The sequence below is a fragment of the Aristolochia californica genome, unplaced genomic scaffold (assembly GCF_029961685.1).
Source record: "Aristolochia californica isolate CCGP_79_NKW_82.1479 unplaced genomic scaffold, dmAriCali1.0.hap1 SCAF_16, whole genome shotgun sequence".
NCBI lineage: Eukaryota > Viridiplantae > Streptophyta > Magnoliopsida > Piperales > Aristolochiaceae > Aristolochia > Aristolochia californica.
In genome coordinates, this window is record NW_027181837.1 from 20488088 (window position 1) to 20515258 (window position 27171).

Consider the following 27171-nt stretch of genomic DNA (forward strand, 5'->3'; position numbering starts at 1 on the left):
TCCCCACTTGGGGTTGCGGACTCCTCTAACCAAGGAGAACACCTTCGCGGATAAAATACCCGGATCCATAAACGAATGTCCGAATCGTTTTATTTTGTTCGACTAGCGAGCCATTCGTCTGATAAGTCACGTGCCCTCTCCCGACTGGGGGCATCAAATCGTGGGAGACCGATGGTAGTCCTTCGGACTACCAAACCCTAACAAAAATTTTCCCCCCCATTCGTTCTTCCCGGCTCTGTCTCTGTCTTTATGAATCGAACCGAGAAGAATAACAGAGAGAAGGATACAGATGAAACATGCATTCAAACTCGAGATATTTTAAATTTACGGTGGGTCTCTTTCATCTTCTCTTCTGATTGATCTTCTAAATTGTTGGTCAGAATCTCTTCATCCGGAGAATCTTTTGTAATGGATTCAATTGTCCTGCGTTCTTGAATTGGACAAATTGGTCGTTGAATTTCTTTTGGTGCGTGGTTTGGATGCAGTTCAGCTTGATGGGATTAGTTATTTTTCGCGTGAGTCGCTCGTGTTGGAATAAAGCCATTTGCTACTGTTTTACAGCTGAAGTTATGGATGTAACGAGAATTTTATACTCTAATTGCGACTGCTTCAAACTGTCATATGCTTTTGTTCGTTTCCTTTCATTTCTCTTTCTTGTGCTTCTTTGCTGAATTAATGTTATTATCGGTATTGAGATTGCTCTTTCTTGAACTACAAGTTTTGAGCGTTTTAATTTAGTTTACTAGTGGCGATGGCTGTTGCAGAACCCTCCTTTAATCCGAAGTGCAGCTGAATAATGAAATGAGGTGGATCATTGTTCTTAATTTCCTCAAGATGATTGAATACTGTGCAGTGTGATGGTTGAATTGTGTAGAAAAAAATAACTGTGTTTGGATAATCACAAAAACTCAAATCTATTTGCTTATACCATATTCCTCTACCAAGGGAGAATGAATTTAACGTTAATGACAAGATATATACTACACAAAGGACAACCTTATTTCTTGTAAATACAGGATTTATTGTCTAATCCACATCAAGACCCTTACACTCTGTAATTTTCATATCTAGAGTCAGTACTTTCTACAAATAATTTATTACTTCAAATTCTTTTTATATGTATAACTATTTTAAAAAAATTGTGTAGCACAAGGAGATCTTCCTCATGGTGTGTTGTTATTCATGAACTACTTTCAGGAATGTAGCAGGTGCTCATTTCGGTAGCCTGTGGAGCTTGCAAGTCCTGTATAAGGTTTGGGAAATGCTCCCTCTCTCTCTCTCTCTCTCTCTCTCTCTCTTTTGACATTTGTATTTTCTAACCCACTAACGTCAGCAATATCTCTTTCATGTAATTGTTTCTTGACCAGCTTTTATGTGAAGGACCCTAAACCCTAAACCCTATAATGGATGGCAATCCAAATGAAGATGATGCTTTGACTGAATGTCATATTTCATCTGAAGATGATCCCACCAGATGTCATGTACCACTTAATGTTGGACATATGGCTGTTACACATCATGAAGGGGGAGAAAACTCTGGGGGGGCTCTTCACCACAATGATCCAAACGAATATTGCATAGCACCAGAAGTAGAACATCATTTTGCCATCAAGAATGGTGATGTGGTAGGGAGTTCAGGGGTAACAGTTATAGAACCATATGAAGGTATGAAATTTGAATCTGAAGAAGCTGCAAGGGTTTTCTATAATGAATATGCTATGCAGGCTGGTTTTGGTAGCCGTGTGAGTAGAAATCGCCGTTCGAGGAAAGATGGGGAAAATATAGCTAGGAATTTTGTCTGTTCCAAAGAGGGCTATCGTGCTAATAGACAGGGAAACACTGGAGGTCGAAGCAGGAGGCAACGGGCAGTGACTAGGGAGGGCTGTGGAGCCATGATTACCGTAAAAAGGACTGTTTCTGGAAAGTGGGCAGTCACAAAATTCGTCAAGGAACACAATCATGACTTACTTAGCCCAAGCGAAGCTCAGGCCCTTCGATCACACAAGGTTGCATCTGATTCGAAAAAATTATGTGCTAAATCTTGTACAGACGAGGAGTATGGAATGATGGAAGCTCCTGAAGAACTTGGAAATCTAGAAGAAAATGGAAATATGGAACCATATGAGGGCATGGAGCTTGAATCTGAGGAGGCAGCTAGGATATTTTACAGTACATACGCCAGGAGAACTGGTTTTAGGAGTCGTATAAGCAAGAACCGTCGTTCTAGGAAAGATGGAGAAGTTATTGCTAGGAAATTTGTTTGTTGCAAAGAGGGGTTTCGTGCTAAGCAGCATGAAAATAAGAAAGAGAGAATATATCGACCACGAGCCATCACAAGGTTAGGCTGTGAAGCAATGATTATGGTAAAAAAACAAAGTAATGGAAAGTGGGTTGTTGCAAAGGTTGTAAAAGAACATAACCATGCTCTTCTAGATCCAAGTAAATTACGTTGCATTAAAACACAGAGCAATGCATCTGATGCCTCAACAAAATTGATGGAAGGTTCTGAGGAGGAAAAAATGGGCAAAAGTGAAACAAGTATGGTGTCTAGTGGAATTGAACTGCAAATTAACAATTCAGATACCGCTGAAGAAGGCATCATCAACTGTGTCAAAACTATTCAGAAGAGAAAAAGAAGCCCTGAAAGAAGTACCCAAAGTATCCTTGACTACTTGAAGCGGATGCAGTCTGAAAATCCTGCTTTCTTTTATGCTACACAACAGGATGAAGATGAATCTTTGTGCTGTGTTTTGTGGGCTGATGCTAGATCAAGGTTAGCTTACAACTACTTTGGTGATGTGGTCTGTTTCAACACAATGTTCAAGACAGAAAATTTTGAAATTCCTTTTGCTTCATTCACAGGACTGAACCATCATCAACAGCCTATACTATTTGGTTGTGTCTTGCTCTTCAAAGAAATTGAATCATCATTTGTTTGGTTATTCAAGACATGGCTTGAAGCTATGTCTGGTCGCCATCCTGTCACCATGATTACTAATCAAGATGAAGGCATAGAAGCTGCAATAGCACAAGTTTTTACAAAAACTCATCATTGTTTTTGCCCATGGGAAATTCTAAATGAAGTCCTGAAGCAGTTGTCACATGTAAACAGTACATTCCTGCCCTTTCAGGAGGAGTTCTTGAAGTGTGTAAGCCTGAGTGAGACAATTTATGAGTTTGAGTCTGCTTGGAAGTCCATTATCAGTAAATACAAACTCAAGGAAAATGAATGGCTTCAATCACTATATAATGCTCGTCAAAGATGGGTACCGGTTTATTTGCGAGACACATTTCTTGCTCAGTTGCCCACCAGTCAAAGAAGTGAAACTATAGATTCATTTTTTAATGGTTTTCTGAATGCGAGCACCACCTTGCAAGACTTCATTATGCATTATGAAAGAGCTTTAACTAGTCGATTTGAGAAGGAACTTGAAGAGGATGTTCAAACAGTACGTGTCAAACCAATGTTAAAATCAAGATTGCCAATTGAAAAGCACATGGTGGACATCTATACACGAACAGTTTTTTTACAATTCCAGGAGGAAATATATGAAAGTCTTGGCTATGTGGCTAATAAAATTAGAGAGGAGGGGGCAATTCAAACATACAGTGTGTCAAGCTATGAGGAGCAAAGAAGATCATGTACAGTCACTTTCAATGTGCCTGAAAAGAGAGTTAGCTGCAGTTGCCTGATGTTTGAATTTTCAGGCATTCTCTGTAGGCATGCATTAATCGTATTGACAGCATCAGATATAATATCAGTGCCACCATATTACATCTTAGAACGATGGACAAGAAATGCTAAAAGTGGGGTTGGCTTGGACAGACGAGGTGTTGCAATGCAAACAAACTGTCGTAAATCTTTCTCATTGCGTTACAGTGACTTGTGCAAACAAGCAATTAGATGTGGTGAGGCAGGGGCCTCATCTGTCCAGGACTATGATGTGGCAGTGCGAGCCCTTAGAGAAGCTTGGGATAAAATTGTTGCTTCCAGGAAAAAGGTTGCTAGGGTCCCACAGGTTGAGACTCAAGCAAGTGGCAGTAGTCAGGGGGATTATTTCATTCAAAGTGAGGTGGATAATACACCAAACAGCATATCTTTGTGTGATCCACAACAATCGAAGGCAAGAGGACGGCCACGAAACTCTAGTTCAAAACTTGGTGTAGAGAAAACTGCAAAGAGTGCTAAATGTAGTCTCTGTAAGGAGCATGGTCACGACAAGTCTGTTTGTCCAAGATCGAGGCCCATTGGGTACTTCCTTATATGCTTTATGACTTGATTGAAATTTTATTCCTGAATTTTTTTAAGAAAGACTTATCTTTTTCTTGTCTCTTAGCGGATGTTTCGGTACTGGCGGTGGCATGATGTTAGGTATGTTTCTGTTTCCAAGCCGTTTGACAAAGAAATCTGATCCATATTCTGATTTATGCTCACTTATTATTTGGCTAGACCCTGGCCCAAGTGATCTACGTGGCCATAGCATGCTTGGTGCAGATCAGTCAGGATTCTCAGATGGAATTTTGTGAGTAGACTGTCCTTCAATTGGTATCCAAGCATATGATTTTTATGTTGCATTGAACAAAAATGAAAATATAACAGGTGTCTTTCCTTGGGTGATCATTTTGATGCACATGGCACTCCTGGTCTCCCCAGTTTTGGGGCCAACAGTTTTTTTCAGGTATGATGGTTCTGAATGGATCTGTCGTTATTTTCTTTGATCTTGGTTTTGGTGCTCTATTTTCTATAAAACTAAGCAGCATACCTCAACCAGATAACTAATCTCACAAATCCAAGGCTTTTCAATGTAAATGAGGTACACTGACAATCTACAAACTATTCCTTTGTCCATGTTTTTCCCAATATTGGCTTTTTAAGTTGATGAAGTTTTTAAACCTTGTTGTAGGAGTTCTCCATGACTGGAACACGAGCCTCACCTGGACCATGAACATTTTTGGCATGTATTCCCTTCTTACTGTATTTTATCAGGCTTTGAGTTTGTTCTTTCGTTCTCTCTTTGTGAACATTCCATCTTTTTTTTTGTTACAAGCAATTAACAGAAAGCCTCTTTGTATCTTCTTCCCCTTTTGTCCAGTCATTGTCTGGGAAGGATCTCAGCTATACATATCTGTATTCATGTACCTTATTGTGCTTTAACTTGTAAACATAGATGGAAGATTTAGTATTTCTATGAATCCAGCAAATAATATGTGGTTGTTCTCTCTTTCCTACTTCATCTATGTGACTTTTGTCTTTTCTTGGTATTTTGGAGGTGAGACTTGTGTATAAAACAAAATAAAACAGTCTCTACCTTGGTAAATGCGATTGGAAGTACTTTAGAGTGTTCAGTTGGGACCTCTTCTTCTCTCAATGATGATCAGGAGATAGCTTGGTCTTTATGCACCAGACCGATCAGCTGAGTGGCTGATGAAGCTCTTTTGGGTAATTGGTTTGTGTTTGGTACAGAACCAAGGTTGGTAATATCATCTTCGAAAAGATGTTTTCTTGATTGATTATTCATTTCTCTTTTGATCAACATTTGTGAATCACTTTGTTGTTCTGATTTCTTAAATGTTTCTTATTCTTTTTCCTCGCAGTGTTAAGAGAATAATTGCCAGATTTCAGGTGTTTTTTCACTCTGCAGCTATTCCAGGCTCTGATGACTTCTATTTGATAAATTCTGTCTCTCTCAAGTTCTTGGAAACAACGAGCCACACACCTCATGCCATACTCAAGTTCCATTAGCTCTGAGAAAAACTGTTTACAAGGCTTCTGGAGACCCTGGCAATTTTTGACTGGCAGCCATATGTTCAAGTTGATTTTCACATACTAGTACCTGACAAATCAGATGAAAAATGCATATATAGGATCGGTTACCATCTCGCACTAGAAGAAGAAAACTTCATCAGAAGATGAAATAGCATACCGGAGAAGAAAGCTGCACACGGAGTAATGAGAAGGGCAAAAGCGTGTATTGCATGTATTATTCTGTACATATTTCTCTAGTTTCATTATAGCAGTTTGTTCCACCTTAGGTTTACACACTTTGAGACCATTAGTCCCACTATCTCATAATACAGCCCTTGGTGGTGTGACCTGTGGGCTCTATTGTTGCAAATATCCGACAACTCGATATACAAAAATCTTTGGAATACTCATTTGTTCACACATCTCCTTAACCAGCAGATCTGTCAACAGATCACTTTTATGTTGCCTACCATGATGAGAGTTTACTCCCCCAGTAAAATATTTAGTTATTCATTGTCCATAATTGAAGCAGAGCTATTTTCATCTTCTCTTGAACAGAAGTATCGGTATGGAATCTACTGAACGAAAGCACCATCATGGCTGTCCGAGGTAAGTGTGTTGCGTATTGATTTAAATAAGCCAAAGCATGCATTCTTTGACACACACAAAATTACAAGATATTTACTTACAAAGAGTGGAAGTGCTTTCACATGGGCACTAGTTTTCCTGACTTTTATGCCGTAGTAATCTTTTTATTGGTGATTTTTGGGTATCGCTTGCACTCAAAGTATAAAACTCTTCTCTACCTTACAAAGTAGACTTGGAAATTAGTAACTCATAAATGCAAAAGAGACTCTTATATTATTAAGTGGACAACTATTCTACATATCAAGGAGACAATGTCATTTACAGAACATTAAAGAAGTAAAAGAATGGGTCAATAAACATACAAGAAAACAGACACGCCCCCATAAGGATATCTTTCAGCAGTATGTGGTGTTAGACACAATCTTCATTATAACGGATAGTGGAATTGTGGCAATATGCCCCTTGTTCCCATAGAGCCCAATTCTTCCAAAACTGGCGGAGGTACTGTTCATGGTAGCATTAAAGACAACAGTTAATATCTTCTTTTGACCGTTAGATATGGAAAAACGAGTTGGATCCACAGAAACCGAAACTCCGTAAGGAGCACTCCAACTAACAGCATAAGTTTCATTGTCTGCAATGTTGGTCACAGTTCTTTGAACAGTTTTTGACTGGTTAAGCTTGGCTATGGTTATGGAAGGCAAGTTCAGATCAATCCCATTCATGGTAGAATTTCCACACGGCTGGCCAGTGTAATTCAAAACAACAGGATTGGATCCATTGATACCACAAAGAAATGAAATGTAGTCATCGAAGCCTGTAAAGCATGAACAAAAAAATGATTCAGGCATCAGCCAAGGTTTCCACACAAATCTTTGCAAATAGAAAGTACATGATATCAGAGTTGTTATCTTAATCTCTTTTTCTTTGTTGTGAGTAATATTGTCTTGTTTCTTCTATTAACATGTCAAAGATTGAGAAAATCGTGGAACTTCAGCATTATTTGTACCTGAATTACTAAAAACCAATCTAAATTAGAATTTTTGAGGATTCTTTGTTCCCATGTACTGTCAGACAATAGAAATCTATCCCATATTATTATCCAAGTTGTAATGCATGTGAGACAAAACACCACGCCAACATGATCCTTTCAGAAAATTTTTAAAAAGTGAATGATGAATCATGACCATGACACACGGTAATTTCTAACCTGATTTTAATTTTTTTCTTGTTCCTAAAAATTTGAACTGTTTTTCAACAAAAAAGGAGCATATTTATATCACTTGCAAAAATAAATGCGGGCAAAGGACTTACTTGCATCAAGGACCAGGCCAGGGTCTAATGCGGCAGTGGCATTCACAAATCCACTTCCCATGTCAAAAGGAGTTGCAGGCGACTGGTTTGAATCTGGGTTGCTATATGACCGTTGGGCCATAATGGGACCTCCTTGGTTGTTGTAAGCTGAGGCAGTTGTTGAAAGAGCTGAAGCAATTGCTGAAGGACTAAAACTGGGAAACTTTTGTTTAACCAGTGCAGCAAGCCCAGCAACATGAGGTGCTGCCATACTTGTCCCAGAAATCATGGCAAAATTCTCTCCTGTTTGATCAATTATGCATCAAAATAAAAGTTAAAAATGAGGTAAAAAACTTAAATCGTTCCTTAGGGAAGACCAAAGCACTCTTCATGTGTCTGTTCCATCTCCTACCTTCAAATTCAGCAGCATCCATCCCCAGAGAACTCCAAGCAGCCCAGATGAGATTACCAGGGGCAATCAGATTTGGTTTCAGTATATCAGCATCATCAAGAAAACTATCTTCTGGATCAGGGCCTCTTGCAGAATAATACATCACTTTTGGAGCTGAACTGCTATAATTGGGTTTTAGTCCACCCAATACTCTTGCAATGCCTTTAAACTTAGAGATTTGGTTCGAAGTCTCATTTCTCTCCAAGGAACTATTATAGTACTTGAGGAAAACCTGTCAAAAAGAAGAGAGAGAGAGAGAGAACAAAAGCAGAACAAAATCATAGTAAGGTACAGTTCAAAAAGCAGTCACTAGAAACTTAAAATGTTACTCCTCTTAAAGAGTAAAGATTACAATTAGAATTTGGATATCTACAAGACTCCTTGATGCAGGATGAGGCGCGAATTTTAATAGAAGTATGCAGTTAATTACTGGAATTAGAAAGAGAAAAAGAAAATAGAGAGAAAGAAAAAGAATTGGGAATGAGAAATAGGAGAATTGAGATAAATAATTTAGAAGAAGAATAATAGAGAAGAAAGAAGAAGAAGGGGTAGAAGAAGAAAGGGGAGGGAGAGAAGGAAAGACCAGAAACGAAGATTTTAATAATTCATCATTAAAGCTGAATTCAGCATCCTGTAATAGCCTATATATAACTAAATCAAAATTTAAAATTCAAAATAGATAAAATCACTATCTGATCAAATCCAATAAAATAAAAAAAGATAAACTCAACTTAAAATTAAAATTAAAATTCAAAATAGATAAGATCACTATTTGATCAAATCCAGTAAAATCAGGAAAGATAAACTAAAAATAAAAATAATTTGAACCGTAATTGGTGGGTCCGCTGGGCCCAATGAGCATATTGGCGTGCCCACCAACTTCTGGAAAGTAAGCTCAACTATGAAAGATTATGCAGTGAGTTAGAAACAAATAGGATTTAATTTATACCTTTGAATCATCTGCAGATGGAATTATCAGGCCGGGCAACTTCATTGGAGTTGGATTAAGCTGAAACCCAATAACAAATGGGTCCATGTAGAAAACAACGCCAACAGCACTGAGATTTCTGGCTGTTTCCAGTGCTTGTTTGATGCTAGACAGGCCAAGCACAAAGCGGATTGAATAGCTACATATCAGTAAGTTGCCTTTGACCAAATTTTCATTTATTCGGCTTGAGTCTTGGCACTCGCCCAGATAGACATCATTGACATCACTTGTATCATTGATCAAAGCATGAGTAGCAGAAACCAACGTGTACATCTTATCTTCATCAGTCCCCGCTGAAAGTAGAATACAAGTCAGCCTTTTCAGGTATACCAAATACAAGGTACTTCAAACTCGTCATTCCAAAAGAGCTCATACCTTTTTGTTGCAATAATTTTTTTCAAAGGCCTGTATGTTTCAATATTAGAGAAGACATGTACTGATAGCTTCACAGAAGCAACATGGTGAAAATTGCTGATAATGCATCTTGTCACCAAAGAACCATATGACTTGACTCAACTTGGTACTAGCAGGATCTATTATTATCCCAATCATGTCGGCCTCAAGGTTTCTAATTGGTTTTTAGCACTTGTGTTACATTGACAGATAATTGATATATAATTCAAGTTCCTAAAAGAAACTTGAAAAGTTTAGCAAGTTCACTTAAAAAGCTACATAACATAACATATACCTACCTAAGCTGGTCCACTTTTAATCTTACTAATTGAACTCTTAAGAACTTGACCAAATCACTAAAAGACCTTTTTACCAAAATCACGATGAACCCAGTGGTTCTGAAGAGTTCTGATTAACTGTTATCCTTTTTTTATTTTTTGAATGGCAAAAGTTATCCTTTTACTCTCATAAGCCTTGTGGGTTTAGAGAGAAAGTAAAACAAAGGAGATGACAATGAGTCTTGAGCAGATTAAAGGGATCTTCTGAAACTGAAGACTCACTTTTTTTCTACTTTCGCCACCCTTTTGAATCAGTCAGGGCTTAAAAGAGGGAGACAACAAAAAGCCAAAAAACACGTAGACATGGAAGACATAAATGAACCTAAAACAAACCAAAACTGAAACAACGAGAATCTTGGAGATGAATAGTTGCAAACTTACGAGCAAGTCCAACCCCATGGAAGACATAAATGAACCTAAAATAAACCAAAAACGAAACAACGAGAATCTTGGAGATGAATAGTTGCAAACTTACGAGCAAGTCCAACCCCTGAGATGGTAATGTTGCTGCCAAGGACAAGGGTATTTTGATAAACTCTGTCATGAGCAGCTGCACCAACAGTGAAAATCCATGGGCTGAAGGAAGAAATGCTCTTGGGTGCAGGTCCAGTATTTCCTGCTGCTTGAACAACAAAGATACCTGTTTTCACTGCTGAAAGCAAAGCCATGTCTATTGGATTGAAGAATGTTGCTAACCCAGGAGGTCTGCGGTTGGGAGTGATAGATAAACTCACTATGTCAACTCCATCTTGAGCTGCCTGAAATTATAGCCAAGAAAGATCAAAAGGGGCGTAAGGACAGAGATTTTTAAATGAAAATTAGCAGATTAGAGGCGAAAAGGTGACTGTATAATAATTGGCTGGAGCTTGTGATGGTAGGAAAACATGGAAACTTGGCTGCAGATTGTATGCTACAAAGGATTTTCATTATGGGTGTTCTTACTTAACCTCACAGAAGTCCACTGCTGCTTGTATTCCTATAATACTTAAATGAGCCAAAGATGCCCTAAGATAGAAAAGGAAATGAACCTTGATTGAGAAACAATAAAAGGTTTGTACAGATTGAAGATAACTTCAATCATCTACCTGGTCAATAGCAGCAACGACATCTGCAGCAAATCCACCAAAGCTCTTGTATAGGGCCTTATAAACTGCAATGCTGAAATACATTAAGAACAAAAATATCAAACTGCTGACAAAAGATGCACATTTGTGACTGCAACTGGTAATGAAACAACCAAATTTCAGTTGATTACTGTGTACGAGGTGCCATGCCACTTGCATTTCCGAAGTGATGGTCAGCCACAATGACAGGAATCCCATGGTTTCCAGCTGCAATGGAAGCTGTATGCCTGTATTAACCAGAATTTTAAGTGAGAGGAAAGAAAATGATGCAACCACTCTATAAAAAAAGCTTAGATCACATATTACTAACTGTACATTGATAGGGGCCTACTAGTGTTCAATTTTGGGGTTAGAAAAGAACTTTTAAATGTTCATTATTATACAAGAATTGGATTAGGTTGCTCATGTGGGCAATTTTAGTAGGCCAGTATATTAGAAGATGAACAATACAACAACTTCTTTTTATTGGATAAAATGAAGAACAGAAGGCAAAAAAAAAAAAAAAACTCAAGAGCTGCCTTGTGTTGGATGACATGGAGGAGAGAGAAAGAAGAAAAGCTCACGTTCCATGGCCGTCACCATCAAATGGAGAAGCATAGTCCTGAGTGGCATTAAAGATTCCCCTGGTTATTGCAGAGGCTGCAAAATGGCGGGCCCCAATAAGCTTCCTATTGCAGGATCCAGATGGAAAATCCCTTGTAACTTCACATACTCCAGAAAAGTGGGCTGGAACTGGATAACTGTTGTTGGAAATGTCATCAGCAAAACTGGGGTGTGTAGGATCAATGCCAGTATCTATAAATCCTATTACGACTCCTTCTCCGGCAAAGTTCGGCCCACCTTCTTGCACCCAGGCCCCTTGAGGCAGACCCAAGAATTCTGGGGTATGAGTGGTTGCAGTTCTAACAGAGAAATCTAAGACTACATTCGCCACTTCTCTTCGCCTTGAAAGCTTCTCTGCCTTTACAAATCAATATCAACAAGTTAATCATCTAAAGCATTTGGCTGCAAGGTTCTAGTTTTGTCAAATGACTTTAAAAGGCCAAATTAATAACAATTTTTATTCAAGAAAACAAAATGGAACAATAATAAGACAATTCTGACACAAAAACTAGAAAATAAACAAATAAGTTACCTGTTGAGGAGTAACAAAAAGAGCAAAGCCATTAATTAAGTAATGGTAACTGTAAAGTTTCAGATAGCTCTGCTCCCTAAAGACTCGCCTTAGTAATGAATTCTGTACTCTAATTAGATAAGAACTGTAACTCCTGTCAGATCTTGACACATTCCTGAATATCAAGAACAAATGAGAAATCAACTAAGAACAGAAATGAAAATAAAAATACTGCAAAAAGCACCCAGTTTCCTGGAGAAAAAAAAAAGATGTAGAACCCTTAAGTATCTCCTGCATGAACAAAGAATTGTTAGATACGTTACCCAGTTGACACAAAAAACTAACTGGAATTCCCTAGCCAACCACGAATCCTAAATGAAGAAACTCAAAACAGAAGAGCAGAGACCAAGAATTCTACATCTATACCACAATCAGACTTGATAAGTTGGGTCCAAGGCCCATCCCAAATGATTAGCCACCTTAGGAAGCCTCTTTCTCAACTAATAAACTCAAGATACTTGTACCCACTAATCTATGTGGGACTATTCCTTAACACTCTCTTTCACGTGTAGACCCTCTTTTTGTGGTTCTACAAGTGGATAATTTAGGAGTAGGCAGTTTAGGTGTAGGCCCTCTTTTGTGGCTCTACAAGTAGATAGTTTAGGTGTAGGCCCTCTTTTGTAGTTCTATAAGTAAATAGTTTAGGTGCACATATGAGTACCTACTTTGATACCATGTTAAGTTAGGCCCAAGGCCCATCCCAAAATGACTAGCTACCTTAGGAAGCCTCTTTCTCAAGTAATAAATTTAAGATATTTGTACTTACTAATCCATGTGGGATTATTCTTTAACAAGACTCATAGAGGAAAACCTACACAGCAAACTTAAAACATGGTATTGTTACCTAAAGTTTACAATATTGCGCTGTGGTTAGAAAAAGGGAAAAAACTCATCCCTTTCTGTTGACTGTTATTCATCTAAGAACTTTTGAGAACTACAAATAACGGCAGACAGATGGTCCCTGTGGCATGGTCATGGTCAACCATGTCATAATGAGCTCTCAGCAAATGAGATTGCAAATACTGCAACAATGGACCACATATGGCAAAAATCTGGTAAACTTTGAAACAGTGGCGACTGTAGACGCCCGAAAACAACTGCTAATTGAAACTTGTTGATCAATAGACTGAAGAATAGAAAAGCAATAAAGGGAATGGTAAGAAAAAAATTAACTATTTCAACCGTTAGAGAGGATAAAAGAAGTACCATGATTTATGCGGGTGGTTCAATCTTCCTGGAGCACCATTGAAATGAGTAGTCTGTAGTTTCATATAATTGTAGTAGTGAGCTGCCGGAGCCTGCTTCAGAGTAACAATATAGACCGCAGCATCGAAATCATCCTGGCACAAGACCGGGCCTCCAAATCCCAGTAGTAACACAAATAAATGCAGCAAATAAATGCTCTCCATTTTAAGGCACTCCAAGCAGTACCCAACAAAATACAGTTCTACCAATTCAAAACATCAACAGTAACTCCCCCATTAAACTCAACACCTTCTTCAAACTGTAAATACACCACCAAAATAGAGAACCACTCTGTTATGTGAAGATAGCTAAGTAGAGCTTCAATCCTCAGTCACTCTTTCTCTTCTATATGCAAATAGCTCAGAAGAGAATCTGCCACAGCTTCAAAACTCCGTGAATTGAGTCACCCAGTTTTCCAGACTCCGTAGAAAAAGAGAAAAAAAAAAAAACAAATGATGACTTCGGTTGGAACCAGCAGAAGCAAATACCGACACCCTTTTCCTCCAAAATCGCACACTCAATGAAACCCAGTCTCTGTTTCTTCTTCTCCAAGAACCCCAAGAAACAAAGTGAGGAGACCTCTATCTGCAATGAACGCCAAGCTTTACACCGTTATCACGTAAAGTTGTAAAAGTGGTTGTAGAGAGAACCTGCAGCACTTCGTGACAGAGTTAATACCCTTTTTCGGAATTTAGCTAAGAAATTGCCAGCTAAGCAGAAGGAGTTAACAAAAAAAGAAGAGATTTTTGGGGAGAAAAGCATCCTTCGTTAGTTCATCAAAGATGAATGAGCACTGAGATGAGATTCTAGTGTTCTTTTCTTTCTTGGGTGGTGTGAGAGAATATGAACGTTTGTAGTAGGAGTCGAAGGTCCCTTTCCTGGTTTCATTTTCTTTCTTTCTATTGTAGGGTCGCCGTGGCTTGGTGTGTCACGTACTGCTGCTCTACATCCCAGAGCAGAAAAACAGCTAGACAATGAATGAGAAAAAAGCCCCCCTCCTGAGAACACACAGTTCCACGGAAGAGATAGAGAGACGTTATAAATGTATTCATATGGGGAATGGATGGGGAAGGTCGATGGTACAGCCTTTCCAGACATCACAGTCCCTTGTTCTCTTCCTACGCTCTAAATAGTTTAATGAGACAAATGAATTAGAGAGAGTCACAAGCTACCTCTTTTCTTCTCTCTTTCTCTCTCTCTTGACTGGACCTGCCACTATGGTGCGACTCTTTTCTCAGCCCACCATCTTCTTCAACTTTCAAACCTCAAGGGGTTAAGCGCACATATTTCTTTTCCGGATTGCTTAAAATTCCATATACTACCCAGGTAATTGTTAACTTTGGGTAACATCTATCTTTCTTATTCCGTACATCATATTTATATACAAAGAGATTACTATTAATTTTAACTTGTCTCTCGGATCATCTCCGAGACCATTGTTATAGAGACTTTTTCGTTTGTTTTTACGGATATAGAAGAAGTCCTCCTTTGGAGGATCTCATGTCAACAATCTTCCTCAAGTTGGTGCGTATAATTTTTTTATGCCCTACTTGCCAAGTGAGTTATAGAAGTTTTTGTCATATACTGCTCTTGGTCTGAGACAAAAAATATCATATATCCAATCTTCTTGAGCGCTCCATTGAATGCGGTCAACGAAAGTCTCCTTCATGCTAGTGACCCTCGAGCTAATTCTTGAATATTTCAAGATAGTAACCAGTGTCACACATCACAAAAAATCATACACCTGGGAGGTGTCAATGTCATCAACATAAATAGTAGTAATGTCAGTGGTTTGGGTTGCGACTGAAGCTTTGCTCAAAGCTTCAGTTATTCTTGTGGTCAATTTGACCACGATCAAAGGAGATCGCCTTCCAAACACCCCAGATTCTCTTTGCTTGAGATATACATCTTGACAACTTGAGATAGGTTCGAGTCTGGTCCGACTCAAATCGAGTCCGAGTCTAGTCAAAATCTGGTCTGGTCTGAATCGAGACCGGTCCTAATCTAGTTCTAAAAAAGATAGATGTTATCGAAAATTAACATGGTATCAAAGCGGGAATAACCCATTCAACGACGACTGCAAGGGAAAAACTCCTATGTTTGGTAATGATGTAGGGAGAAAATTCTTGTTCTTTCTCCCTCCGTCGCATTTATGCGGATGCAAGAACATGACGTTTTCTAACGCAATCACGGCACTAGATTCATCCAACATTCTCACGATTCTTACGATCTCCTCATTGCTTTTCATGTCGTCGAAACATTTTCCACAAATCTTGAGAAATTTTGAATTTGAAATATAACTCCTGGACATACCTCTCATATCACGATCTTCGTCTCATCACCTGCGCTGGCATTCTTCTTTGGCCAAAATGGCCTTCTGGTATTTTATTCCTTGTCATCAGTGCTACAGGCTTCGTTGGCACTCACGTCTTGACCGCGCTTAAGTGTCGGGGTGACGGTGTGCTCGGTATTGACAACTTCAATGACTATTACGAGGTACCCCTCAAGCAGGCACGACAGACGCTCCTCGAGCAATCTAGTGTTTTTGTTGTCGAGGGCGACCTTAACGATTCTGCATTCCTCCGCAAGTTTTTCGTTGTAGTGCCATTTTCAAAAAAAGGACTAAACGGATCGACCTCCTAATCTCTATGCCGCTGCAAAGAAAGGTAGAGAGGAGATCGCCCAAACCTATAACCATATCTACGTCTATCCATTACAGGGCTAAGATTCTTCACAGAATACAAGCCTTGGAACTGGCCGAAAATGGCTTATTTTTTTCTTCACAATGGACATTCTGCGAGGCAAGAGTATACCCATCTTTGAGGGACCAAATCACGGAACGGTAGCCAGAGATTTTACCTACATTGACGATATAGTGAAGGATTGTTTGGTGTCATTGGATATTGTCGGGAAGTGCACGGAATGCAACATGGGCCATTGATGCTTGCCCCCTGTGTCACTTGGCCAGAAGTGCCAACATCAAAGTATTGACCCTTCTTTTTTCATCTTTATCGGCCATTGAACCAATAAAGATGAAAAAAGAAGGGTCAATACTTCGATGTTGGCGCTTTTGGCTGAGTGACACAGGGGGCAAGCATCAATGGCCCGTGTTGCATTCCGTGCACTTCCCGACAATATCCAATGACACCAAACAATCCTTCACTATATCGTCAATGTAGGTAAAATCTCTGGCTACCGTTCCGTGATTTGGTCCCTCAAAGATGGGTATACTCTTGCCCTGCAAAATGTCTATCATGAAGAAAAAAATAAGCCATTTTCGGCCAATCCCAGGGGTTGTATACTATGAAGAATCTTATCCCTGTAATGGATAGACCGTAGATATGGTTATAGGTTTGGGCAATCTCCTCTCCAGCTTTCTTTGTGGAGGCATAGAGACTAGCAGGCCGATTCGTTTGGTCCTTTTTTTGAGAATGGCACTACATCGAAAAGCTTGCAGAGGAATGTGGAATTGTTAACGTTGCCCTCATCAACAAAAACATCTGATCGCTCGAGGAGTGCATGTCATGCCTGCTTGAGGGAGACCTCGTAATAGTCATTGAAGTTGTCGATATCGAGAACACCGTCACCCCGACTCTTAAGGATGGTCGAGACGTGAGTGCCAATGAAGCCCGCATTGCCGGTGACAAACACAGAAAGCTCGTGCTGCTTGCAAACTCATGTCGAGGACCGCACTCACTTCTCCTAGACAGGCCTACCCCAGACAAAGTTCCCCAAAATTCGACGCACAGGGTCTGTTGTAAAAGGAGTCGGTGGGGATGGTAGGAAGAAAATGAGAATGAAGCCAAGGAATACAAAAGACCAGAAGGCGATTCTGGCCAAAGAAGAATGTCAGTTGTATTTTGAATTCGAAGTTTCTAGAGATTTACGGAGACTGTTTCAACGACATGAAAAGCAATGAGGAGATCGTAAGCATTACAAGAATGTTGGACGAGTCTGGTGCCGTGATTGCGTTAGGAAACGCCATGTTCTTGCATCTGCAAAAGCACAACGTAGAGAGAAAGAAAGGAAATTTTCTCCGTGTCATCGTTGAACGAATGAGTTTTTCTCTTGGCGAACAAGTTATTCCCGCTCTGATAGCATGTTAACTTTCAGTAACACCTATCTTTCTTATTCCAATGGTTTCATACAAGCACATCATATTTATATATAAAGAGATTAAAGTTAATTTAAACTAAGTCTCTTTATGAAGCAATGGTATATCGGACTTCTTGTCTTCCTTTAGAGGATCTCACTCCATCAGTAATTTTATAATTTTCTCCTAAAATCTGATCCTTAAGCCAAGAAGGAAAAATAAAAAAGCCCTTGATTGATTCTTTCTTCAAATGGCTTTTAGACAAAAACCTCTTTTATGGGTTATTCGAATAAGGTTTACGTTTGAATTCGGTAGCAGGAAGCTAACGGTCGTTTCGGTGGAGCCCACCGCAAGGAAGGACAAATTTCCTGTATCTGTTTCGGTGACCACTGACCAGCGATCACCCGTTCTTCAATTGTCCTCACGGGCGTTTCTTGTTTTCCTCAATCTCGCATAAAACACAAGACTTTTTCAATTAAATATAAAAGTTTCTCCTAAATCCTATTGCTATTTTTATTCTGTTTTAATCAAATAATTGTTAATAATGATGAAGGAAAGCTTTTTCTATGAACTGCATTATTCTGGAATGAGCTGCAACGCTGTACTTGATTAATAGGGCTTTGGAGAGGTTCCAAGAGAGAAAATATTAGAATCTGGAGAGACAAAAAGGGGGAAAAAGTTGACCACCGGCCATGGCTCTTCCTCATCAACAGCAGTAGCAGACTACTAAAGCGAATGAATGAATCATGAGTAGTGGCATTGGAAGAATCATTTTAAATTTACATATTCTCCATACCCTTTTTTTTGTATTGGAATGCCTTCTCGGACGAAAAAATGCCGTTATCTCTAACCATCGCTTCCATTGTTAAGTCTCAAAATATCGGCAATGGTTCTTTCTCCTGAGGCCTGCTACTCCTGCGACCTCCGACGAAGAGCCGACTGACTTCACCCTCCTTCTCGCACCTCCGACCTGCAACCTCAAGACTTCTTCGAAGAGCTTTCTAGTAAGTGATATGCACGGGCTCTTGTCTTGCAATAAGAAGGTTTTTTTTTTTCTTTTTTAGGCCTGTAAATGCATTTTGAAAGTGAAAATAACCTAAAAACCGTTAATGTGCTCTCTCATTCTTGCATTTGGATATAATAAAATTAAGTATTTTATTTATATATTTAATTAAATTAAAAATTTTATTTTTTTATTTATATTAATTTAAACAAGTTGAAATTTACCTGAGTTTATTAATAGAATAGTTAAATAAATTTATTTTATAAAAATCAAAAATCTATTAGAGTAATTTTATATAATAAAATATAGTTTTTTATTTAATTTCATGATTTTAATATTATATTTTATTTCTAATTTAAAAATGAGAATCTAAATATTACAAAAGTAACAATTTGATTAAGTATTTGGATATTATAAAATAAGTATTTAAATAATTAAAAAATTTAACAAAAAATATTTATTAATTTTAAAAAGTTAAAAAATATTTAGTTTAGTCAAATAAAACCATTTAAAATAAATTTTAAATCTATTAAAGTAATTTATATAATAAAATAGCTTTTTATTTATATAAATTCATTATTTTTCATAATATTTAATGACTATTTGAATATTGAGAATTTAGTCATTGTGAAGTAACAATTTGATTAACAATTGAACATTATAAAAAGTAAGGATTCATTTAATCATTTTACTTTTATATATTTAACTAAATAAATAGTTTAATTTAATTTTAATTATTTAATAATTTAACAATTTTTTTTATTTTAGTTAAATAAAAATATCTTATAAAATTAAATCTATAAAAATAATTTTATATAATAAAATACCCTCTTTTTTATGTACATAAATTTATGATTTTTAATATTATATTTAATTAATATTTTAAGAGTAAAAATTTAGATATTAAAAGTAACAATCTCATTAAGCATTTGGATATTATGAGAGCCGGAGTGAGTAGCAATTTGAGCTCTCTATTAACATTAGGAAGCAGAAGTTTCTTCATGAAGAGTTATGAAACAATTGACAGTCACAAACCCAGTTGACTGACACCTTGAGTGATTATTTATTTCACTAAATGTAATATGCTTAAGCAAGATTGATGTTAAAGACTACATATGCAATGATAATCCATATTTTTCACAGATTACTATTATGTGGATTCTAAATAATTTGTCTGAGACAGTCACCAACTGTATGATTACTGGTTTTAACTGCATTCAGAGATGATTACGAGACCAGCATAAACAAGTAGACAAACTGATCTAAAGTTGATTAAAACAAGCAAAAACTGAAAAGCCAAGAAGGTCAATATAATTAGACAATTCAGTGTCGTTTTATATTCAATTGGACTTCCGAAATTAATAAAACCAAAGTTGGTATTCAGTTGGAGTTTCTAAATTAATTAAACAGAAGTTTTACGAGGTGCCGAGACGGAGAGGACGAAGAGGCGACAGATGCGTAACTTCACCTGCTACAGGTACTCTCCCTCGTCCTCCCTCACTCTGATTTTCTCTCTCTCTTCCTGCCATCGCCCACTGGAGCATCCTTGTTTGCTGTTTAAAATTTGCTCAAAGTCTGTGACTGACATCCTTCAAATGGAAAACTGATGATGTCGTCGTCGCATCTATTTATTTGGTTGAAAATGTTCTCTTCCTAAGACATCCCTGCGCCTTGCAAGACCCAAAAACATTAATGAAGTCCCTATTTACCTGAACTCGTCCCGCGCAACAACACTTCCCTCTACTCGCTTTCCTCCTCCTCATGTCTGTTCATCCTCTTCTCTCTCTTTTGTCTAAATGGGTGTTTCCGATGTCACATGTATTTGCTTTCAGAAATCAGAAATGACGCTTTCCTTTTGAAATAGGTTGAAAATTTCAGATTTTACCTTGTGGGTTTCGAGATTACTGCTATATATATATATGTTCCCTTCCTGAAATGGATTTCCTGCTCTAAAATATTCAATGCATTGCTGATCAAGACTATGTTGAATTTTTTGCTGAAATATTTATTTTTTAGAGTAAAAGAGTTTTGAACTGCGGGCACCGCCGACACGGGCATTCTGTTAGAACCATGGGCAGTCACTTATACCGACTGTAGCTGCTCATACACTTTTGAGTTTGAAGGTTGGATGTACAGAGCTGAGTAACTTAAAAATGTCTTGCTAACTGAACTCTGGTTTTTTTTAGCTTCTAGGATTTGTTATTATTATTTGGTATGGCTTTATTAGAGGAAGAAGGTGATTTTGATTTACTTGGTCTTTTACAATCCTTCTTTCTTGCTCTGTTTCTCACTTTATGACTACCCAAATCTAGTCATTTACTTTTCTATGGGCAGATGAAGACCGACCAGTCTTCAGCTAGCTGGCCAAGGGAAATAGGATTGACATAGAAAGTGATGCTTAATTTTTTTTTCTTTTCTGGTATTTGTAGCTCTGGTGGTTAGTCATCCTTCTACATTCTCATGAATGATGAAATTAAAATCAAATAAAAGAGCTGGAATTGTATAAATTACTGTAATTTTGCTACCTTTGGAGTTTGATGATGAATAATTGTGAGGTCATAAATTACATAATAGCAAGTTCATAATTGATTTCGCATTACATACTTTTTATGTTTTTTGAGTTTATTTCTAAATAATTAACATTTTTCTGATGGTTTTAATTTTTATTTAAAGTTTTTTGAAGTGTTTTAATTTTTCTCAAATTTCTTTTTCATTTTCCATCTGCACCTAACAAGACAACCATTTTTCTCTTCTATTTTCTGTTCCAATGTCTCTTCCCTAACAAACAAGAGAACAGAAACCTAATTTCTTTTTTTTTTTACTTTTCTCTCTCTTTTTCGTTTTTTTTTATCTACTTCCTTTGCTGTCAAAAACAGCATAAGTGCTGATGGGAATCGAGTAGTGTGCAAATCTGTGGTTATGCTTCTTTGTTGGTTTCTGCTTGAAAAATTGATAAGTGTTATGCTTTCTCCAATTGTATTTGATTCCTTTTTCTCACACTCTACAATTAAAATAAAAGAATACTGGTTTTATATTTAATAAACATATTTGAAAGTGATCTCCCCTCTCTCTCTCTCTGTCTTTCTCTCTTCACTCCCTCTCTCTTTCATTAGATTTATAAGCAAATTATTGTTTGTGGGTGGCATAGATTTCTATTAGTAGATGGAAAGGGCTGAAACAATGACTAAAGAAGAAACTTTTTCCAGAAATTCACTTTCTTCTTGTTTTGATTTTATACACCCATCAGAATTCTTTATAAAATAAATTAGAACTCATGTTGATAATTGATTTCCTGCTTGGGTATTCCTCAACAACAGATTTAAGCCCACACCCCTGCAATGATCAATTTTTTTCAATTCATGTTGTTAAAACCAAATTCACTGGTGTCCTTTTTCATTTGTTTGAATTGCTCCAGGGAGGGTCTTGAGCCTTAAATGAATCAATTCCTCTAACCAGGGCTTATTATAAATGAAGCGAACGTTGTGTTGTTGCCTTTGGTAGATAAGGGTCATAAACCTCTGTAAAAGTTGTTCAAACAACTTGGTGTAATCAACTTGCCTTTGGTATTAGTCTTTTAATCTTCCTCTCTTGATTCATTCATCACTCCCTTATTTTACTCTGTTTACTAAATCAAAACTGTGTACTCATGATATTATGTGTTTACTACAATTATTCAGTTTTAGAGGCTAATGTTTTTGTACTAATTGGTTCCAGACCTTGGTTACATTCGAGTTGTACTCAGTCAACATAATTTGATCTTAGACATGCTTAATGTCTAATCTTGCAGTATGTTGTCTATTGGCTGCAGATCGAAGGTAATAATACTCTGGATGGGGGTTCTAATATGCATCTTATTGTAAAAACTAACAGCAAGACACCAAAGCAAATTGCAATGTGACATGAGCACTTGACTCAACAACATGGACTGACATCTAAGGATCAAAATGCTGGTCATACACCTAAGACTTCAAATGAGATCAGTTCAGCCATAACCACCAGTTTTTGTAAATTCATTTGAATTTTGAAACACCTTCTATATAAAAGGTCTGATTTCACCGTGAAGGCAGAGATAGATTTGTTGGGATTCCTCAGAGAGGCTACATGAAAACGCTTTTAAGGCAATCAGCAAAGGTTGCAAATGTCTGAATATTGGCTCATTGTTGAGGGGATCACTGCTCCATAATGATGTTTCTAGATAGTTACTGGTTTGGGTTAATGAATTTAATGATAATGGAAGTAGTCAGCAGTCACTAGTGGTCTTGCTGACTATATTGGAAGGTGTAACTGAAAGGAGACAAGGCAAGCAATTTACCATATATCATATTCATTTTCGTCTGTTATTTCATTGGAAATTGCATGTATATCATCTACCAGGGAAATGGATTGGATTTCCCTGCAATTTCCTAGTAAGGCACTAGAAACCCATAATCTGCGAACCCCTTTCGAGATTTTTCTGGGATATGCATTTCCATTCAGGGGCATTAACAGGGCCTTGTTGAACAGTCACATGTAGGTCTATATACTTAGATCTCCTTCATTCAAAGTTTTCTTTGGTAAGTATGCATTTCACATTGAAACTGGTTCACTAGATTGTGACCTCTATAGGTTCAGAATATGTGACACTCTTCCATTGCCATTTTAAGTGAAAGATGGATCTCATTCCACACTTTTCCTGCTGAAAGATCTGTTATGTGCATTAATTTGTCTCTTTTTTTCAATTACTAATTTCCTTATGTTCCTGAGGTTTTTCTATTAAAGTCATATCAATCGAACATTATTGTGGAGCTCTTTCATTTTATTTAATCTTTATTCTCATATTTGTATCTCTTGCTTGTTTTTCATTCATCTTTGCAGTTGGGAGATGTTCTGTGCAACTGATCTTGACGAAGATAGTTTGAGCTAAGTTTATGCTCTGATTTTGATTCAATAAGTGATCTTTGTTTGAAGTTTATCCTCAGCCAAGAGTCAAATGGAGCACACTTCTAACTTCTGCTCAACTTTTCAAGACTCTGAGCAGCACAATCAACAGAATCAAACCAGATACATATCTCCTCTTGTCAGTCGGGTTCGCGAACTACTATTCCGCCAGATGCTGGTGGGTGTAAACGATGGTCGTTTCTTTCTTGGCGTCTTCCATTGCATAGACGAGCAAGGGAATTTAATCCTCCAGGATGCAGTGGAGTATCGTAGCACCCGGCGATCATCTCCTTCTCCAATGGAACAGCGGTGTCTTGGCCTGATTCTCATTCCTTCCTCTTGTCGAACTTCCTGTCATGTGGATTGCTCCATTGATGAACAATTATCATTGTTATCCCTCAAAAAATAAAAACTAAAATTCCTTTTTGAGAACTCTTTAATGTATTGAAAAGTTGACTGATGGAACTCATGGCACCAGGGTTCTTCGGACGGAGAAATATCTCGTTTTTTCAGTGTAGAAGAAGCTTTGCTATACTCGTAGGCGGTGTCTGGTACAGACTTCAATTCTCAAGATTTAAACTGGGATATGGTGATCAGGGTGAACTGGAAATGGTACAAATGAGATAATATTTCTGGACAATCAAACCACTCCAAGCACCAATTTTTAAGCAGATGATACATGTTAGCGGTTTAGGAGGGTTTAGGGTTTAGGGAACCAGAAGTCTGTCTTGGGCCCACAGATCTGGTCCATTCGCTTCAATTTTAATATTCAAAGCGCTATCACGGCTCGTGAAAGACTAAAATACCCTAAACTTGGGCTTCCAATTTCGACCTACGAAACCCTAACTCTATAAGAGCCTGTGAGATATCCTGGTCGTAATTCTCACTACCTCGGAAGACAAAGGAAATCGGAGAACTTTCCTGCGGTCGTCAAAAGAAAGAAAGATGAGGGCTAAGGTTTGATCTTTACCTAAAACATGTGTTTGAATTTTTCTTGACGGAGAGTCGTTGATTTATTCTTCCGGCAGTTCTCTATAAGCTCTTTCCATCTTAACTATTGATGATAGTGGGTTAATTTTTGTTCTATTTATCGTTATGGACTGTGGTTTTTTCCTTTGATTAATGCTCCATTTGGGTATCTGGTGCAGTTTTATGTACTTGAGTTGTCTGAAGCTCTTGCAATGTACTAGTTTGTGATAAAGAGGAAAATAACTCTTTTTTTGTTAGATATTCAAAATAGAAAGTTTCTTTCTTGCATGCATTTCACACACAAAAAAAAGCGTTCATAGTTTTCTCGTATGCAAGGGTTATCTTTTCCGTGGTTGGTGAAGGTTTTTAGGTGAGACATGATGGGGCCTTTCCTGTTACTTTTATTTTACTAGACGGTGAGATTTTTTATTGAGGAAAAAGCGGTCGATATGGAGAAAGGAAAAGAAAAAATAGCGAAGTAAAAACAACAAGGACTGCTTGCTACTGCTGTGTTCAACTCGATGTTGAATTACTTAGGATTGGTTGTTTATTATTGTTTTCTGTTAGAATAATTATTTTTTAAAATAAGTTAAACTAGATTTTGGTAGGGATTTTATAATTTTTGTTGCGGCTAGGGATGACATTAAATCCTCCGTTTAAGTTGATTCGGTTAATGATGTTAAATACTGTTTAAATTTGTAAACAATGCTTCTGACAACCTCCTATTGTAGTGTCAAAAGTTGTTATAAGACTTAATTATTACATGCTGAACGAACTTCTTATCTTATCAGCCCTGTGCACGTCTTTGTGGAAGTAATTTGATTGCACATTCATGGCATATTCCGTTGAGAAAATATGCTTAAATATGTGTGAAATTGACTTTGTAGCGCTAGTGGTTCTTTATTTTCAGTGTCCTCATTCTTTTTCAGTAAACACATGTAAGGATTAATTTATTGGCTGTATGAATAAAATTTCAATTGAAACTTTTTCGTGAAAAATTGAATATTTTATCAAATCATGTATTCTGGTCTTTAGGTGTAATTTATGTGCTCACTGTTTTATTGAAATTTAACTAACCTCTCTTGTATGCTTTTTGGTTTAATGTGAAAGATATTGGAGATAGATGTGCTTCTCTCTTTCCTTTATTTTCTGGATAGAAGAAACGTGACTCTGTTATTATTTATCAACTTATTTTGATAAAATTTACTCTTTTTCATTTATCATTATCTTTCTTTTTTATATAAATTAGTTTGTGATTGGTTGTTAAGTGGCTGTTCAGTTTAATGAGTTATGGGTAATGAATAACGACTGTATTGCACAATTGGTTGAGCTTTATTATATGCCTCTTTGTTGGAAGTGTGATTATTTATTTTCTTCCATGTGAATAAGTGGACGTTGTTTAGTTAACTAGTCATTGCTTAAGACTCAGTACCGGTCATTGATAGCAAAGAATTATGACAACGTAATGGCAAAAATATGCAATGAATTGCAGTATCAATCATCAGATTTGTATTTAGAACTTGTGTTTTATTATATCAGACATGCCAAGGTACTAATACCTATACCATGACCTAAATGGAACAGGGAATTTTTATATTTTACTATTCTTTTTATCATCCATGTCTAAATGTAACAACCGTTTGGATTATCCCGTTACCTATGTTTTTGCCAGTTAGTTTTTTTTTTTTTTTTTTTTTTTGATGGGTTCTCTGTGCAGTGGAAGAAGAAGCGGATGAGGAGGCTCAAGAGGAAACGCCGAAAGATGAGGCAGAGATCTAAGTAAAAGTTCTGTTTGTAAGGGAGGATATGTTTTCTCCTAGTGCTGCTCACTGTGACAGGTAGAGGGGATTTTGGCTGGAGCCTCACTATCAGTCATTGGTGAAACTATCTATTAATTACTTGTTGTCTTTTAAGTCATTCAGTTCTATGATTAGAAACTATTACTTGTAATACTTTCATGATTAATGCTTCAATATGAACTTCTTTGTGGGATCCTTGTTTTATGTGAATGGTGTTGGTATTGCTTATTGTGGATGTTATCTACTTGACTGGCCTCGCAGGGCCCCCAAACAATTTTTTTTGAAACCGAACATTGATTTGGCATATTTTCTATAAAGCCTTTAAATATAAGGGTTGGATCAATCTTTCGACCTATTGCTACTCAAGTAATGGAAAGATTTGTATGTCGATAGATTGATAGATGCTAGTGCGACTGCAGTAGTTTAAGACTTCATCAGACAGGTCGGTCCCCTTGATACACATCCAGCCCTGACCAACATTTCCATCACCCTTACAGCTTTTCTGATTTTATTCGGCTTGCAGAGAACGTACATGAACTGGGTGCATGGTGAGACATCGGGTTTGCTACCCTTGTTTGTCATGTATTCATGGCTAGAATTTGTGAAAATCCTTTGGGGGGATTCTCTTTGGAGATATGGGATAAGAAATGAGTCTTTTTTTTGTTTGGTAATGCCTGGAGTTTTGAGTCAGAATTGGTGACACCGAGGGAAGAAAAGCTGCCACTGGCACCTCTTACTCCCGTTTTAACCGAATTAACTAGCCAAGCAATTCTCGCCAAGGAAGAATAAGTTTAACTTCGAATAAAAAATTGGAAGATATGCTAGTGAAACGAACCCTTGCGTCTTGAGGGAGCAGCAGGAAGATAAAAGACAGATAAACGAACCTGCCAATTATAAGGTTTTTCAAAGGAAAACCACCGAATAAACCAAGGAGAAAAAGAAGAAAGTGAAGGAAAACTTGATTCACGAAATACGAAGAGGAACTGCCCTCTTGCATCTTAAAGGTGTCTTTTTATGCCCATCTTTCAAATACAATTCTTTATTTCTTTC

The 27171-nt window shown here is 37.4% G+C and overlaps 3 protein-coding genes, 1 long non-coding RNA gene and 1 pseudogene across 6 annotated transcripts; 3 read left to right on the top strand and 2 right to left on the bottom strand.

Annotated features, from left to right (window-relative positions):
* Positions 1-209: 209 nt before the first annotated feature.
* LOC137952901 (protein FAR1-RELATED SEQUENCE 5-like) lies at positions 210-9257 on the top strand. Of its 3 annotated transcripts, XM_068800006.1 has the most exons (11): positions 210-329; positions 1198-1252; positions 1368-4252; positions 4338-4372; positions 4451-4523; positions 4601-4679; positions 4773-4814; positions 4905-5471; positions 5596-5978; positions 6305-6355; positions 9045-9257. In XM_068800006.1, exons 3-8 carry the CDS (start codon positions 1404-1406, stop codon positions 4944-4946), a joined length of 3120 nt encoding a protein of 1039 aa, XP_068656107.1. In that variant the 5' UTR covers positions 210-329; positions 1198-1252; positions 1368-1403; the 3' UTR covers positions 4947-5471; positions 5596-5978; positions 6305-6355; positions 9045-9257. The 3 variants fall into 3 exon arrangements, with proteins under 3 accessions (XP_068656107.1, XP_068656106.1, XP_068656108.1); XM_068800005.1 differs by lacking the exons at positions 6305-6355; positions 9045-9257 and having other exon boundaries at positions 5596-6152; XM_068800007.1 differs by lacking the exons at positions 210-329; positions 1198-1252; positions 6305-6355; positions 9045-9257 and having other exon boundaries at positions 1295-4252; positions 5596-6152.
* LOC137952902 (subtilisin-like protease SBT2.3) lies at positions 6585-13927 on the bottom strand. Its single transcript, XM_068800008.1, has 10 exons — positions 13302-13927; positions 12057-12210; positions 11485-11882; positions 11053-11148; positions 10883-10955; positions 10273-10555; positions 9028-9359; positions 8040-8310; positions 7649-7930; positions 6585-7151 (listed from the first exon to the last, which is right to left on the bottom strand). Exons 1-10 carry the CDS (start codon positions 13502-13504, stop codon positions 6730-6732), a joined length of 2514 nt encoding a protein of 837 aa, XP_068656109.1. The 5' UTR covers positions 13505-13927; the 3' UTR covers positions 6585-6729.
* A 2510-nt stretch (positions 13928-16437) lies between these two features.
* LOC137952707 (UDP-glucuronate 4-epimerase 3-like) lies at positions 16438-24034 on the bottom strand (annotated as a pseudogene).
* On the top strand, positions 19846-23870 carry LOC137953926 (uncharacterized). The gene is made up of 2 exons (XM_068801486.1): positions 19846-19913; positions 23291-23870. The coding sequence occupies exon 2, from the start codon at positions 23406-23408 to the stop codon at positions 23760-23762; it is 357 nt and encodes a 118-aa protein (XP_068657587.1). The 5' UTR covers positions 19846-19913; positions 23291-23405; the 3' UTR covers positions 23763-23870.
* A 130-nt stretch (positions 24035-24164) lies between the features above and the next one.
* Positions 24165-26331, top strand: LOC137953824 (uncharacterized). The gene is made up of 2 exons (XR_011112434.1): positions 24165-24310; positions 26040-26331. It is a non-coding gene; the product is annotated as an uncharacterized lncRNA (long non-coding RNA).
* The last annotated feature ends 840 nt before the right edge of the window (positions 26332-27171 follow it).